General features: G+C 39.3%; 1 protein-coding gene across 8 annotated transcripts in view; it reads left to right on the top strand.

Moving 5' to 3' along the window:
* Dtwd2 (DTW domain containing 2) overlaps nucleotides 1-17,255 on the top strand; it is a 59,507-nt gene that overhangs the window by 20,005 nt on the left and 22,247 nt on the right. For 2 of the 8 annotated variants that reach the window (XM_006526212.3, XM_006526213.4), the window contains exons 2-6: nucleotides 603-1,257; nucleotides 2,486-2,576; nucleotides 7,188-7,278; nucleotides 11,440-11,534; nucleotides 11,833-12,025. In XM_006526212.3, the coding sequence (XP_006526275.1) occupies nucleotides 603-1,257; nucleotides 2,486-2,576; nucleotides 7,188-7,278; nucleotides 11,440-11,534; nucleotides 11,833-12,025 (1,125 nt within the window). Of the gene's footprint in view, nucleotides 1-602; nucleotides 1,668-2,485; nucleotides 2,577-6,320; nucleotides 6,478-7,187; nucleotides 7,279-11,439; nucleotides 11,535-11,832; nucleotides 12,026-17,255 lie in introns of all 8 variants that reach the window. The other 6 variants (XR_386012.3, XR_003952540.1, XR_386011.3 and 3 more) reach the window with 6 other exon arrangements.

Below are 17,255 nucleotides of genomic sequence, written 5' to 3'. Positions count from 1 at the left end.
TCTTGGTACCAGATACAGGGCAAGAGCAGCAGCTTGCATCAGAGCAGGCCTAGGTGCTTCTTTTCTGCCATAATCTTTGTGGCAGTCTAGTTTAGCAGTCTGGCTCAGGAACAAGGTGATGTATTCCACACAGCACAGCTATAGATGACAGCTTCATACCTATAGGAATTAACATCTCATAACTCAAGCAAGTTTCTAGGGCTCTAAGTTAGGGAAACCCAAAGTATGGTGTCCTGATCAGGTCTTTATAGCTTTCTAGGCAATATGCATTCTATCAGTTGTGGATTGTTTTAATCATATGCGGGGTTGCCTAGTGATAGAGTTGTCAGGGCAACTCAACTGGTTGGCTAGGAAAGGTCATATCTTCATGAAGAGAAAATGGTTTCATTGGCTTGTTCGTTTACTGTTCTGTTGTTTGTTCTCTGGTAACTGCTTCTTTAAAAATTCAAAAGGCGTTGACAGTCTTCAGATGCCGGAATGGATAAGTAGGCAGCAGTTAGATAGGAATGAATTTAAGTTATTCAATGGGAAAGAAAATCCTGCAGGGTGGATGCCTATAGGGAACTGCATCTGAGACTGTCCTGCTATTCATCTCCATGCAGCATCAGTATCACTGCAGCATCAGTACCACTGCAGCATCAGTACCACTGCAGCATCAGTACCACTGCAGCATCAGTACCACTGCAGCATCAGTATCACTGCAGCATCAGTACCACTGCAGCATCATCAGTACCACTGCAGCATCAGTATCACTGCAGCATCAGTACCACTGCAGCATCATCAGTACCACTGCAGCATCAGTACCACTGCAGCATCATCAGTACCACTGCAGCATCAGTACCACTGCAGCATCATCAGTACCACTGCAGCATCAGTATCACTGCAGCATCAGTACCACTGCAGCATCAGTACCACTGCAGCATCAGTACCACTGCAGCATCAGTACCACTGCAGCATCAGTATCACTGCAGCATCAGTACCACTGCAGCATCATCAGTACCACTGCAGCATCAGTACCACTGCAGCATCATCAGTACCACTGCAGCATCATCAGTACCACTGCAGCATCATCAGTACCACTGCAGCATCATCAGTACCACTGCAGCATCAGTATCACTGCAGCATCAGTACCACTGCAGCATCAGTACCACTGCAGTATCATCAGTACCACTGCAGCATCAGTACCACTGCAGCATCAGTACCACTGCAGCATCAGTATCACCAACTTGTCAGAAATGTTACTCTGTCAGAAGCTCGGTGAGCTGATGCTTAGGCTCAGCAAGTTAGCTTAATGAGCCTCTGAGGTGACAGGGATGTAAGCTAATGTTTGTAAACTTATATCTCAAACACCAAAAGGAAGTAGACTAGTCAAAGGCCACCCTGTACTGCAAGACACATCTCCTGATCCTTCCAGACAGCCACCAGCTGGTGCTAAGTATTCAAATATCCAAGACTAATGGGAGGGAGGGAACATCTCAGTTCACACCACCATGTTTCACTTGCTGTAGCCACACCACAGTCACAATTACTTAGAAGTCCAGAAGTACAAGTAAGAAGTTAAGGAAATGTATGACTATGATTAATGACAGTGAATTCAGCCCTGTGAGGAAGAAATAACTGCAAACAAGACGAGGAGTGTTCTAGAGCATAATCATGTGATTCTGAAGGTTAGACACCATCCTTAAAATTATGTAGTAAGTAGGGTATGGATTGATGGGTTAAATTGGCCAGGACTCTAACCAGTTCCAGAGAACCAATTTTATTAATAGACTGCTAGAGCACACTTGGTAAATGTTCTTAATGGTTGTTAGATAGAAAGATGACATGTCTTTTGTACTTAGTTGTATTTGATATCCAAAATTTCAAGCTTAAGTTTTAAAAAGGCTATAGTATTTTGGATCAACTTATTTTTTATAACGCTAGTCTCATGTAACATTTTCACCAAGTTCACTGAAGGAGTATTTATAAAGGGAAGTTTGAGTAAGTTGATTTTGCAATGCTAACAGGAAATTTTAATGATACCAAGGTTTTTAAAGTTTTAAAAATGTCCATAATAGTTGAAATGACACCTAATAGCAAATGCTATACAACACAGCTGATGAATGATAATTATAAAAATGCAGTGTAATTGGTGATTCAAATACTAAAGGTTTGAGATGAATGTTCACTACTGTGCCAGCACAGGGTGCTATAATATTAGGACTTCGATCTATAAAAAATTAAAGTTAATATTTTTATAACCATAGCTGTTTTGGGGCCAAAATTTGCATATGGTTACTAAAAATTTATTGAACTATACCTTACCTACTGGGATATGGTTAGGGTATAACTTTAAATTGCCTGATGCTATACTAGAGAAACAGAAATTTTTATTTGATTTTTTTCACTGATTATCTTAGTTTATGCTTTTTGATAAATTTCATGTGAAGTAATAGAGTTTTAAGCTTTTGGGACTTTTAATGTTACCCTATTTCTTCTTTTACAGAAAGTGTTCTTTCTTATAGCAGACCTTGGTCTACACTTCTTAGTATACTGAGATTCTTTAGGTCTGTCTGCTACTCTCTGCACTTTATCTAGTAAGTACAAAAAGACTTGTCACCCTAAAACTCTGTTCATAGTCAGGACAGGGCATTCACTGTGCTGCAGGACAGTTACACTAGATCATCGCAAAGGGAGCTAGAAAGTGGGTGCATTGGATTATTAGTCTACTTAAGGTTCATTGAGGGGGGGAAAAAGCTGGTGTGTGTGTGTGTGTTTAAAGATTTATATATCTTATTATTTTATGTATGTGACTGTTTTGTTTGCATGTGTGTCTGAGTACCACCTGTATGTTTGGAAGAGTGTATCAGATCCCATGGTACTGTATTGATGTGCAGTTGTGAGCTACCATGTGGGTGCTGGGAATTGAACTTGGGTCTTCTTCAAGAGAAACAAATGTTCTTAACCACTGAGCCAATTCTCTAGCCCAGGATTGCATGTTTTAATTCCTGCACAAGGCATCGTCTAGACCAGAGCTTCTTAAACCCTTTCCCAATGTTGGGGTTGGAGAGATAGCTTTATGCTTAAAAATACCTACTGCTCTTGCATAGGACGCAGGTTCAGTTCCTAGCACCCATATGATAGCTCACAGCTTTCTGTAACTCTAGCTCCAGGGAATCCAGTAGCTTTTTCTGGTCCCCAGGGGCATTGCACACACACACACATACACACACACACACACACACACACACACACACACACACACACATATATACATATACAGACACACATATATATATATAGAGAGAGACACACACATACATACAGTAAAAAATACATAAAATGTAAATATACAAATCAAACATTTAGTGAAATTAAATCAGAAAATTTTTATTTTAAAACAATTCTTTGGAATAGATACAAATTTATCATAGAAGATAGACATCTTTGTTTTTACATAAAGAAATAAATTTTAGCTAAACATTTGATCCTGCAGAACACTACAAAGTCTTCTGTATTTTTCAGAGTTGATTGATACGTTTAAATTTATAATTTGGGTTCCTGTTCTGACTTCCTTTGGTGATGAACAGCAATGTGGAAGTCTGTATAAACCCTTTTTCCCCCAAGTTGCTTTTTGATCATGGTGTTTGGTTGCACAGTAGGAGTTGAAGGAGTTGGTTGCTCTAATAGCTATTTTAGCCAGCTGACCCACACTCTGTAGTTTAGTGTAAGCATTTCTTACCTTGGGCTACCTTACACTTAAGTGGAGGTAAGATTTCACAGTGGTCAGTCCTGAAGGTGAGGACACTGATGGGGATTAACTTGTTTGCTGCTGTAAATGTCACGTGCCATCACGGCTGTAAGCACTCCTCAAGTGTTTATTGGTCATTTGTATCTCTCCTTTGAAATTTGCTTCTCCACCTCATTCTGTCCTTTTGCTTATTAGATGATATATTTTTTTTAGTTTGGAGTTATTTATCATTTATAGTTATTAATTCCCAGTCACATGTTTGTCAAAGATTTGCTCTGTAGTTTCACTCTTTACTCTTCCTATTTCCTGTGCTGTGGAGAGGCTTCGTGTATGCCAGTTGTCAGTTCTTTGTGAAAGTAGCTTTTACTTGCCTGATGTCTCAGAAGCTCACTGCTGAATAAGCTCACTCTAGTTCTTTCTGAACTCTGGCTGGCTGGGTCAACTCAGCTTTTCTGGCTTAAATGTTCTTCAAGGTGACTGACTGAATCTGGCTTCTCTCAGCATCTCACTGAATTTCTCTGCTTGTTCTCAAACTAGCTCTGGCCATTTGTTCTAATCTCCTGGCTCCTCCTTATTCTTCTACTTCAACTGCCTCTGCTGACCTGCACTGACCCGGATGAACTCAAGAACTCAGCTCCACTGCACTGCGCCCCCTGCACTGCATTCCCTGCACTCACTGCACCACACTGCGCTCCCTGCACTGCACCCCCTGCACTGCACCCCCTGCACTGTGCTCTCTGCACTGACTGCCAGCGCACTCACCTGCCACCTGATTGGCTGAACTCCTTCACTCTCCCTGGACTGCTCTTCAGTAGCTTTTCTCCTGAGTTGGGTATATTCTGTTTCTGACTCATTCTGTCAAATCTTTCTCTGATTTGTCATTATGTTAGCCCTTCAGCAAGTCGTCATTATTTGGGATTAAAGTTGTGCAGTAAGGGAGTATCTGTATTCCAGCTGGATCACACAGACAGATTTTGGTCTTTGGATGTGATCAGAGCAGCCATGTTGCTGGATTAAAATTTCTTTTCAGCTCTTTGGTGGTTTCCTGTGCTATTTGAGTTCATTACAGAAGGCCCTTACATATGCTTATATTTTTCTCTAGCACTTTCATTCTTAGGTTTAAAGAGGGTCTTTGATATACTTTGAACTTGGGGACAAAGCAACAGTTCTAGTTTCATTATTTAAAATCACGGTGTCCTGTTTTAGCAGGATTATTTGTAAAGAGGCTGTCTTTTTTCCCACTGTATGTTTCTGACTTCTTTGTAGAAGATTGACCTGTAGGCTTATCTATGGGTTCTCAATTCTGTTCTGTTGGTCAGTGTCTTAGTCAGGGTTTCTATTCCTGCACAAACATCATGACCAAGAAGCACTTGGGGAGGAAAGAGTTTATTCAGCTTACACTTCCACACTGCTGTTATCACCAAAGAAAGTCAGAACTGGAACTCAAGCAGGTCAGAAAGCAGGAGCTGATGCAGAGGCCATGGAAGGATGTTCTTTACTGGCTTGCTCAGCATGCTCTCTTATAGAACCAAGACTACCAGCCCAGAGATGGTCCCACCCACAAGGGGCCTTTCCCCCTTGATCACTAATTGAGAAAATGCCTTACAGTTGGATCTCATGGAGGCATTTCCTCAACTGAAGCTCCTTTCTCTGTGATAACTCCAGCTGCAGTGTCTGGTTTTGTGCCTCGACAAGGCTGGTTGTTTTACTGTCTGTGGCTTTGTAATGTGGTTTGAAGCCTGGAATTTTGATACCATCAGTATTGTTTTTTCTGTTTAAGACTTCTGTGGTTGGGACTGAAGAGATGGCTCAGCAGTTAAAATCACTTGTTCTTGTGATGGATGCAGGTTCAATTCCCAGAACCTGCATGGGGACTGAAAACTGTCTGTAACTCTGGTTCCAGAGTCCAACACTCTTCTGGCCTCACTGGCACTGTGTGGTACACATAGATTAAAAACAAAGTACTCATATGCATTGTTGGGTTTCGGATCCTGGGACAAGGGACTGAGGTGCATATTTTACATATTAAAGTAGACCTAGTCTCCAGGTTGTCAGCACCCCTCAGTCCCTAGTGGCACACCCCTACCATGATTGTTCCAGCCCAGGGTCTGGGCTGCCCTTCCCCAGAGGCTCTTCCCTATATAGTCCAGACATTTTGTCTGCCACACGTCTCTCTCTTCTCCTTACCCTGTCCTCTCTGCACTACAGCCCTTTCTTTCTCATCCGTCACCACATTTCCCCATGGCGACTCCCTTGGCCTAAATCTTTGGGGCCAGTGAACTCACCTAAGAGCAGCTTCCCAATAAACCTGCCTTTAATATATTCTAATCCGGCTTGAATTGGCTCATTTTGCCACCAGAGAACCTATCACACATAAAATACATAAATCTAAAAGACTATTGTGGTTATTTGAATTGGTTTGTGAATCTTAGGATTTTTTGTTTCTTCTACGAAGAATGAAATTGTGACTCCGGTGTTAAATGTAGATATATTTACAATTGCTCTGTTTGCTTAATTAGTTACTTCCTTTATTAATATGTGGTGGCCTTAACTCTTCTGGCTAATTTTGGTTTGTGTCTTCTTTTACCAGATATCAGCCATGTTTTTGGCCTCAGTTCTCTTGATATTGCTTTTGATCTTTGCCTCTCAGTCTGTGGGTGTTTTATTCCAATGGGATATTTGCTTTGGAGACAACAGACAGTTAGATGTAGTTTTTGAGTCCAGGCATCCAGTCTATGACCTTAATGGTGAGTTGAAACCATTTACATGTCAGGTTGTTGCTGAGAAATGTTTACTGTTTACTAAATCCTGTAATTTGTTGGTTCTTCCTTTGCTTGGCTGGGTTATTGTTTTTCATTTTTTCACTTGCTAAAATTAGAGGTTTCCTAGTTTATTAATATAGACAAGTGGACTTCCTAACTTTTTTTTTTTTGTTTGTCCTTCCTTTCCTGAAATTTATTTATCATGCTCTTAGGACCTGAGACTATTTTTTTTTTCCCTGCCTCTGGGTCCAGGCCTTTTGTTTTGTCCTGAGTTCTGTTCTTGATGTGAAAAGAAAAAAGTATCTCTTCATGAATGACAAGGCCCTGGTAACTTATTGACTACTTTTCCATTAAAGACAACTAATATTTATTGAAGTTCTTTAATATTAACCAATTAAATTGGTCTTGTGGTGAGTCGAACCTATGGCTTTGTGAGTGCTAACTGCTATACCACTGAATTGTGGTATACTGCCAAGCCCAGAATCTCTATGGATGGAGAAGAATTTACTTAAATCTCTTTCATAATTTCATGTCTAAAGTATTTTATTAAATTCATTAATGATGTTTTATTTTGAGCTTACATAGCTTTATAAGCCTCTCTAGTTATAAAACAGAGCATGATGTTGACTGGCGTTGTGTTAGGATGACGTTCTATCTCATCTTAAAAAACTCACTGGTTCTCTTTTCTCTTTTAGCCGGCCCCAGAAAGTGTGCTTATGTCCATATCTCCCAGTGCGCCCACTCCAGATCTCTACCCACTTGTACATAATCCAGCATCCAGCAGAGGTGAGTTGGTGTCCTCAGGAGAAACATGAGTCCACCGAGGAAGCACGCGTGCGAGCATGCGCATTCCTCACTGCTCCATAGTGTTCCAGAAAAACCATTCTTGATGAGAAGTATACTTTATATTTTGAAGCTTTATCTATTAGATGATAATAGATGCTTGAGACAATGTTTCATACAATTCTATTATAGGGTAAAGATTTAGAACTTCTCCAGATTTCCATGATACAAATATTCATTTTTTGTGAATAAAGAACTCAGAAAAATGATTACTTTTAAAACTTTGGGCATAGCCTTTGCTCCCTGGTGTCTTGTCTAGCTAGAGTAGATACTGACTGGCATTTTACTCTGTCAAAATGGATATGAAGGTAAAATTTTCTTTCTTTTAGGTGGTTAGAACAAACACATTTACTTAGTACTGTGCCATCTGTGATACTTTTAAATTAACATTCTTTTCCTTTGTTTAGAAGTCTACACGTGCCAGTGAGTGTCATATTTGTGAGTTTTGATTTGTGATGAGGGGATGTAATGAGGTCATAGAAAATTGTAACTGAGTCAGCAAAAAACTAGCAGTGAATGATGTAAATGGACTTAGTGTTAACCCGAGTGAGAACTCCTTAGCGTTTAGAACTCAGGACTCTTATGTCCAAGCAGGCTATAACAAACAGATAATAGTAATTAGTTTATTTTTTAAGTTCACAGCCTATTCAAAGATACAACAAGGATGTGAAATAAATTAGCCTTTTCTATTTTCTGAGTGATGAACACTGTTTCTCTGTTGCAAGTTATTTCTTGGCAGCTCCTCCTCAGACTTCACAGGGTCTTGTGATTTTTGCCGCCGGATTTTCTTACTGTAGTGAGAATTTAGTTTCTTTGAAAAACACAGAAATGTTATATATATTATGTTTTTGTTTCAGTCCCAAGTGTGGGGTATGTGAGCTTTTCAGATTGTCCACAGCAGCTGATTTGCCTCCTGCCCTAGCATGGGCTTGATTTTGCCAGCTGCAGATTGTTTCTGCGATAGTGTAACATGTTTAGAATTCTGAGAACTTTTTCAGAGGCTATATAAATACTTGGGCCCTAGGAGGTGGAGTGGGTTGTTGGTTGTTGGATGGTTGCTGTTGGTTGTGGTTTGTGAAGTAGTCTGTGCAGGGAAGAAACAAGAAGAAAGTAGATGTCCTGTCGGCAAATATCAAACTTGCCCCAAGGAACTCAGTGGCCCTACCCAGCAGGAAGTAGTCAAACGACTACCTCTTTCCTCTCCTTTTTTCTCTTCACTCTATGGTTAGGGGGTTAAAAGGGTGGAAAAGAAGGTAGACAAAGTGGAAGAAAGAAGAACCCATAAAGTAACAAAAGACCAGGTACATGTTACTACAGTTAAGATTGTAATATTGTACAACTTATATTTACAGAAAACAATAGCTTCTTGGTCATAGGGAGTTAAACATTTTAATGAATTTTAATGATTGCTGTACATATTATTAATATGTACAAGAATATCTAGTGAATATTTGTATATATTATGGTATAAATATGGTTCTTTTTCATAGTTGTCCTAAGATATTAGATAGCCTTCAAGATGTAGTTTTAAAAGTTGATTTGTGGTGATTTTTATATTTTGAATTTTTTTACAGGTATTTTTAAAAACCCATAATTCTCAGTTTAGATGATCCATTATGACTACTACAGTTGTATTTTATGGATAGACTAGCCAAATAGATTCCCCTATCAGCAGAGGGACTTCCTGGTCTTCATCTAATTCACTGATATTAGGCTTCCTGTGTGTAACTTCAGCACACTACTTTGCATAAACTGATTTGACAATTTCATGGGTCTCCCATGAAAATGGGATTGAAAACCATTTGGATGGGTTCCAGGAGTGAGATTTAGGGAAAGAGATGTGGTAGAGTGGATTGCTTGGAACTGATGTGATGTATATTTCAAGAGTAGGGACAAATGTAAAACATGCTTAAAAACAAGAGGTTATCTCAAAAAGAAGTAAAAAGAATCTTTACAAGGAAGGAGTATTACGCCAAATTGCATGACCTTATGAACTATGTATTTAGCCATAATGATATAATCACTGTATATTGATTTAGTTGAAATCATTATCAGATGTGAGAGTAAGCTTGAGGTGAGAGTGCAGAATGCTAACTTGTTAGGAAAGCTTGCACTTGTGAAGAGTCAGTGTTCTAGAGAAAGACTGCCTGAGTTTCAGATGCTGTTAGCTATGTATATAGTCCATAGCCTTATGCAAGATAATACCTCTCTCTGGGCTTCAGTCTCCTCATTGCTAAGATGGATGTAATAAATGTTCCATTTCTTAACTGGTTTGTTGAGAAAAGTAAATGGGTATTATATTTATATGCCACACACTTGGAATTGTATATCTTAATGTTAGCTATGATGATGATCATTTGCAGTTTATAATATAAAAATTGAAAAATCAAAATTGTAACAGATATTATAGCAAATACGGAAATAATTCTCAGAAGCAAAAGCTAACAGTTAAAGTGATTGCTTCTTGGACATGGTGTGGGGCACTGGGCTATGCACAGACAGGCTGATCTCCAGTTGAGCTGAGATGCTGAACTCCAGGACCTAGTGGTCATAATTTACCTTCAGGCTAAACTCCTCCCCAGTTACCTAGCAACAGAAAAGATAGCAGCTCCCTAAAAGGGGTGGTTCAGCCCCTCCTCTCCTCTCTCACTTCTCTCATTCCTTTGTTCTCTTACCTCTCACTTCTCTCCTCTGTCCTCTCCTCTCCCCTCCCCTCCCCTCCTCTCCTCTCTTCTCCTCTCTTCCTCTTACTTTCTTTCTCTAGCCTTCCCCCCACCCCCTACCTTCTTCTTTCTCCCTGCCTTTCTACAATAAAGCTCTAAAACCATAGTCTGTGCTCATCAAGATCCGCTGTGCTCACTCTCCCATGCCTGGGAACCTCTCTTCCCTCTCTCCCATAACCCTGGGGCTAAAGGGTGTGGCCTTGGGCCCCCTAGGTTGGGCTGCCCCTTGTCCCCCTCACCCCGTCGAGTGGGTCAGAGGCTTGGATGCCCACCAGGGCTGAGTGGAAAGCGTCTGGCAGCCCTCCCGAGTCCAGAGCATAGGTGGAACTCTGGCAGGACGTGGGTTCTTCCTCCCCCCGTCTTTCTCCAGGCCCCTTTTTAGTTCCCACAGACATGGTACTGGGGTGTACACATGGGAAAATTAGGACATTTAAAATCTTTGTGACTATTTAATTTGACATATATAAATGTATTACTTTAACACAGTGGCAAATTTCCTGCCTCCATAGAACTAATGATAGAGTTGTGATAACAGAAAAGCTTCTTGTGAGCAGTGAAGTTAGGATGCTGAGGAAAACTACTGATGTTTTCTTGGCAATTGTGAATCCTGAAAGTGTGGCCTGTTTACATGGGAAGAGAGAGGGGGCTTTCTAGGGTGGGCAGTGTCTTCATCAGCAACTTAGAGATGTGTAAGAAAGCTACTTCCCTTGTACAGGTAACATTGTGGAGACTTTTGTATTTTTGTTTAGAGTCCAGTATTTGTTTTGTTCCTTAAATTGTTCCATTTGGCCATTAGCAAGTGTCAAAATTAGTGGTTGTCATTTGGTCATGGCCTTTGTTTTATCTTTTGTGCATTTTGCTGCTTTTTTGGTATAGATACACAGGTTATCATCTGCAAGCTGACATGTTCAAAATTTAATTACTGTTGAAATAAAAAGCTTGTCAGTAAATTATTTAGTTTAACACAAATTTACATGCATTTATTTATAATTTATTTAGTTTATTATTAAGATTTATTAATTATACATAATAATGGATTTCTTTATGGCATTTGCATGCATATCTACAAAGTGTTCTCCCCTTATAATTTATAATTCTAACCATTAGCCTGTAAATATATCTAAATAAGTTTAAAAGGTGTGCTTGTATTATACCCATAGAGACGTGTTATCTCTTTTTAAACTCTGATCTTGATTAAAAGGCTTGTGAAAATATATTAAGTTAGAAACCAGATAGTTCTCAGAGAAGCTTTTCTGTCTGCCGTGCTGATGCTGACACTCAGGTCCGTGTATCTCATGAGCACTTTCTCACTGAGTTTCATCAGAAGAGTTTAGAAGTGCTTATCTAGGTGATAACGCCATGCTTTAATGTTTCATTAAAGGAAAGCAGAGTGTTGCGCACAGTCCCTCTGCTAGCAGCATGCCTTCCCCCAGACAGATGCACAGTCAAGATTGGCCGCCGCTTCAGTGAAGAGCGGTAAGTGGACTGACTGACTGGGAGGTTGGGAATAGTTCTTTTCAACGTAGATGTTCCTTTGGGAGGGTGAAAAATGATGCCACTGGCTACTGGATAGGAAATAAGGAAGAAGAGCATGGAAGAACTGTGCTGAGGAGACAACACTCCAGGCACCGGAAGCTGAGGCTTTGACTGGCCTTTGCTTTAGTGTCTCCGTTCAGTTAGATGGCAGAGGGAACATTGCTTAGGTATTCACTAGTGCAGAAAACTTATGTTTTCCCCATACCTAATAAAGATATCTTAAAAATTATTGTTTTAGAGATGTTGAACTTGCAACTGTTTGCCGGGACTCTGGTACATTAATATTATATCCAGGGGCTGAAGCTACTAATTTGGAAGAATTTATATTAGATTCTCCTGTTTATCCTTCCACAATCATCCTCATTGATGGTACATGGAGCCAGGCTAAGGACATTTTCTATAAGAATTCCTTGTTCCGACTTCCCAAACAGGTAAACTACTTTAACAAACAATAAGTAGTTCTATTGTATAATTACATACTATTTAGGTTTTTGGTGAAAAAATATACTTTAATATATGAATTAAGTGGTATTCATGTGTATGAGTATATGCACTTAGATATGCCTATAAGTGAGTATATATATATATATATGTATATATATATATATATATACTTACATTTTTATAGAGAGAAAATTTTAATTGTGTCATCTCTTTATGTATATAAATGATTTTGTTAAGAAATATTATATTTAGCTGGACAGTGTTGGCACATACCTTTAATCTCAGTACTTGGGAGGCAAAGGCAGGTCGATCTCTGAGTTTGAGTCAGTCCTGGTCTATAGAGTGAGTTCCAGGACAGTCAGGACTACACAGAGAAACCCTGTGTCAAAGGGAGGGAGGGGACTGAGGGAGGGGAGGAGAAAAAAAAGAAAGCTATATTTAAATACCTACTTAGTTCTTATTAGTAATGATTAAACTTTTGGCAAAGTTAGTCATATTATCATGTGATTTATTTTTTATTTTTCAGTTTTTTTTTAAACATTTAGTGAGTGTTTCAGATTTGACATAATTTGTTGTAATCAGAGTTTTTGAAGTATTGGGTTATGTTTGTGTACCTGGAGTGAACCCTCCTGACTTGATATTCTGTGTACAGCTGCAGCTTGTACTCTGTTATGTATTGAGCTGTAACGCACATGTTTCCATACTTCTGCCTGGCAGGTTTGGGCACCAAGGTTGTTCCAACTTCATAGGGTAAATTGAAGGACTGTTTCTCTATGGCCTGGAATAGTTCCGTAGAATTAGATCCTCCATAGAAATGAGATGGAATGATTTGATAAAGCAGTCTGCTCTGGTCACTTAAAAAAACGGTATCTTTTTCAAACCCTTCAAACTCTTCTGTGGATTCCTCAAGCTTTTTAGTTACATTTGGCCTTTCTTTCTCTGTTTCTTTAGGGGATTCTCCCTTCCGAGTGAGCAGTAACATAAATTGTTAAATAGTTAACTTGTCCTGAATGTGTTCTTTCTTGTTTCTTATACTATACACTCAGATCCCCACATACAGATACATAGAGATATACCCATGTATATACACATATACATAAACACACACACACTTCTTTTTACACCTCACAAAATTCTCTACTTTATGAGCTTTTCAAAGCTTCTATATTGTTTATAGTTGCTATTCTATTTTGCTTTCACTTAACTAATTTAACTTGATCAATTTTTCAGTTGTATTTTTAATTGCCATAATCCTTGCCTATGCTTCTGGAGTGGTTCTCTGGGGCAGGTATATATGCTTAATGATAAATTAGTGTGCTGAGTGCCATTACCATGAGTAGTCATTGTTCTTTTGTATTGAGACCATTTCCTCAACTGTGATTGTTTCTTCGTGGTCAGAATATTTAGATTTGTTTTCTGGCTATTTTGAAGCTGTCTGTTCTTGACCGGAGCCACGGTACTGTGTGACTGAGCGTGAGCACCTCCTCCTCCCGGCTCACTGGGTCCCGTGCTGTGGCCTGTCACTCCCCTCTTTGCTTTGCCATCCCCCACCCCTTTGCAGTCTTTGCCCATTATTTCACCTCAGTTCTGTGATAAGCTTTAGATTCCACAGGAGCATGATTGTATAGCACGTTTCTTTCTGTGTCTGGCTGTGTTACCCAGGATGTTGTTGTCATTGTCTATCCCGGTGATGCCGATGGCAGGGCTTCATTCTGTATGGCTGCTGACTCATACCTCACCACACATGAGTGAAACTCATATGTGGAGGAAACTCTCTTTCTTCTCCTTCATTGTACAGTTTTCTTTGAAGAATTTTCTCTGTTGTGGTTTGGTTGCCACAAAGTCCTTTAATTTGTATGTATCTTGAAGTATCATTATTTCTCCGTTTTTAAACATAACATCAATGGGTATAGCATTTTCTGTTCATAGTTATTTGCTTTCTGAGGTTGAAATATTTCACTTCATGCTTTTCTGGCTTTGTAAAGTTGCTGATGTAAGGTCTGGTTATTGTGGTGTTCCTGCCTCTGCTTGTAAGTTGATGGTTGTCTGATTCTACTTTTAGTATTTGTACTGTTGACATCTTGGCTATGATATATCATGGAAATGTCATCATGATATCAAGGTCATGTCAATTTGTGGTTCTTCTCCTATGTTTTTATGTGTACTTTTTTCTATATGTTTGGGATTTTTTTCTGCTGTACTTTCATTAAAGAGGGTATGTGTTTCTTTTAGCATCACCTCTGTTCCATTTTTATCCCATAAATTCATAATTAGGTCCGGACTCTTGAGTATATCTCAGTCTTCATGGAAATATTGGTTGTTTTAAGTAGTTTTGCTCATATATGTATTGTCTTAGGGTTTTACTGCTGTGAACAGACACTATGACCAAGGCAACTCTTATAAGGTCAACATTTAATTGGGGCTGGTGTACAGGTTCAGAGATTCAGTCCATTATCATCAAGATGGGAGCATGGCAGGAACCAGGTAGCATGGTGCAGGAGAAGCTGAGAGTTCTACATCTTCATCTGAAGACTGGCTCCTGCATGGTTAGGAGAAAAGATCTCATTGCCCACCTTCACAATCACACACTTTCTCCGACAAGGCTACACCTCCTAATAGTGCCACTCCCTGGGCCAAGCATATTCAAACCACCACATGTGTGTTTGTGTGTGTGTGTATATATACATATACATATACATATATATATATATTTATATATATATGCATATATATGATTGTATTGTTTTCCATCCTTGAAGAAGTTCTTCGTAGTAAATAGTGTTGTCTATTGATGATGCTTTCTGATGTATTTTTTATTTAATTAATCATGTTTTTCATTTCCAGTATTTCTGTTGGGTTCTTTTTCATAGTTTCCTCAATGGATTTTTTTTTTTTTTACACATTTTGTTTTTTTGGCTTTAATTTACTATATCACTCACTTTAAAGATTGTCTTGTCAAAATTTTGGATAGATTTCTTTAGTTAGTTTGTTTGTGTGTGTGTGTTTGAATGTTCACTATAGTCATTTTTTTTTAAAATTAGGACTATAAATTCTTTCTTAGCATTCCAGCTATCTCAGCAGTTTCTGCCTTCTCAGGGAGCTGGGAGGTTGGGAATGGGCTGTGGTACACAGTTGTGTTATTCTTTCTGTGGAGTTTTGCATGTCTGTAGTTTATTTTGTGTTTTAACTTTTGCATGTCTGTGTTTATTTTGTAGTTTTAACTTTCTCTTCTTTCACTCTCTGGCTGTTTTGTTTTCTGTGAGTCCTAGAGAGAGAAGTACATTAGCCTCACTTTTGTTTTCTGACTATGTATGGTGGGGATTCAGGGGTATGCTCCACTTTCCATTGGCAGACTTTGGTTTGTGTAGCTATAGGAGAACCTTTTCATTACACTTGTTATGTTCAGAGACAGCAGCTTGGGTTATTAGTTAGAGAAACTCTGATTATAGATTTGTTTAGAGCTGGGTGTATTAATATTGGAGTAGCAAAGTGTGGAAGAAATAGGAAAAAGAGAAGATACCATGTGTCTGAGAAGCTGTGTGAATGGCTGAAGGTATGAAAGGGACTGAGGGGACTATTATAGATGTAGAAGAGAAGATTTGGGGGATTGTGAAAAGTGAAAACAATTAAAAGCTATTAAGGACAATTTTGGAAAGATAGAGGCTAAAACTTAGTGGGTTAACAACTAATATACAAATTTGTAAGTATAATTGCATAAGAAATAACAACAGGAGAAAATTAACTTCTAAAATGTTAGAGAAAAAGACAAGCAAAAACAAAGATACAACCAGCTAAAATAAAAAAATGACAAAGAATGAAAACACACAAAAAAATTAGCCACCCAACCAGCTGAAAAACCCACCAAACAAATTGGAAGAGAAGCCAGTCACTGTGGTACACATCCTTAATCCTAGCACTCAAGAGGCAGAGGTAGGTGAACCTATGTGCAGTCAAGACCATTCTCATCTACATAGCAAGCCCCTGGCCATCCAAGTGAGCCTTGTACTGAAAAGCAAAACTGTGCTAGCTAGTTTTATGTCAACTGCATACAACCTATAGACATCTTGAGAGGATGGGGCTTTTAGAAAATGCTTCCAGAAGACCAGGCTGTAAGCAGACAAGCCGGTAGGACATTTTATTAATTAATTAATGATCAGTGAGAGAGGTTCCAGTCTACTATGGGTGGTGCTACGCCCGGGCTGGTGTTCTTAGGCTCTATAAGGAAGCAGGCTGAGCAAGCCACGAGGAGCAAGCCAGTAAGCAGCACCCCTTCATGGCCTCTGCATTAGCTCCTGCCTCCAGGTTCCTGCTTGGAGTGATGGTCCGTGCCTTTAATCCCAGCACTCTGGAAGCAGAGGCCATCTGAAACCCTGGGGGGTGGGGGTGGGGATATCACCAGTCTGATGGGCTGTTCTGACTTCCTTTGGTGATGAACTGTGATATGGAAAAATATGCCAAGTAAATCCATTTCTAACCAAGTTGCTTTTGGTTATGGTGTTTCATCAAAGCAATAGTAACCCTAATTAGGACAAAAATTGGTACCAGGACAGGGGTAATTTCTGTGAGAGACCTGGCCATGTTTGGGGAGGATTGTTGAAAGACTTGGAAACTTTGGGATAGAAGTCACTGAGTGTCCAGAGCTCCATGGGCAGAAGCTCCATTTGGCAGAAGCTCAGAAGATTAAGAATGCTGAGAGTAGTGCAGACAATGGAGGCCTGGCTATGAAGCTTCAGAGGAAAGCAACAACTCCACGTCATTTGTGTGAAGAATCTGTGGTATCTGGTTAGTTGGAACTGAAGAATATTTTTGTGATTAACAAGATGGGGGTTGCACTGAATCTGTAGATTGCCTATGGTAGGATGGCCATTTTTAATAATCTTAGCAATCCAGGCACATGGGAGATCTTTATATCTTCTGATAGCTTTCTTCAATGTCTTTAAGGGTTTTGTTTGTTTGTTCTTTTCATACAAGTCTTTCATTTGTTTGGTTAGGGTTACCCTGAGATATTTTATATTATTTGAGGTTACTGTGAAAAGTGCTGTTTCCTTGATTTCTTTCTCAGTCTGTTTGCCGTTTGTGTATAGGAAGGCTACTGATTTTCTCGAGCTCATTTTGTATCTGGCTATGTTGCTGAAAGTGTTTATCAGTTTTAGGAGTTTCCTAGTGGAATTTTTAGGGTCGCTTATGTATACTATCATATCATCTGCAAATGATAGT

This window comes from Mus musculus, chromosome 18 (assembly GCF_000001635.26).
Source record: "Mus musculus strain C57BL/6J chromosome 18, GRCm38.p6 C57BL/6J".
Taxonomy (NCBI): Eukaryota; Metazoa; Chordata; class Mammalia; order Rodentia; family Muridae; genus Mus; species Mus musculus.
This window is presented reverse-complemented; position numbering and strand designations above follow the sequence as displayed.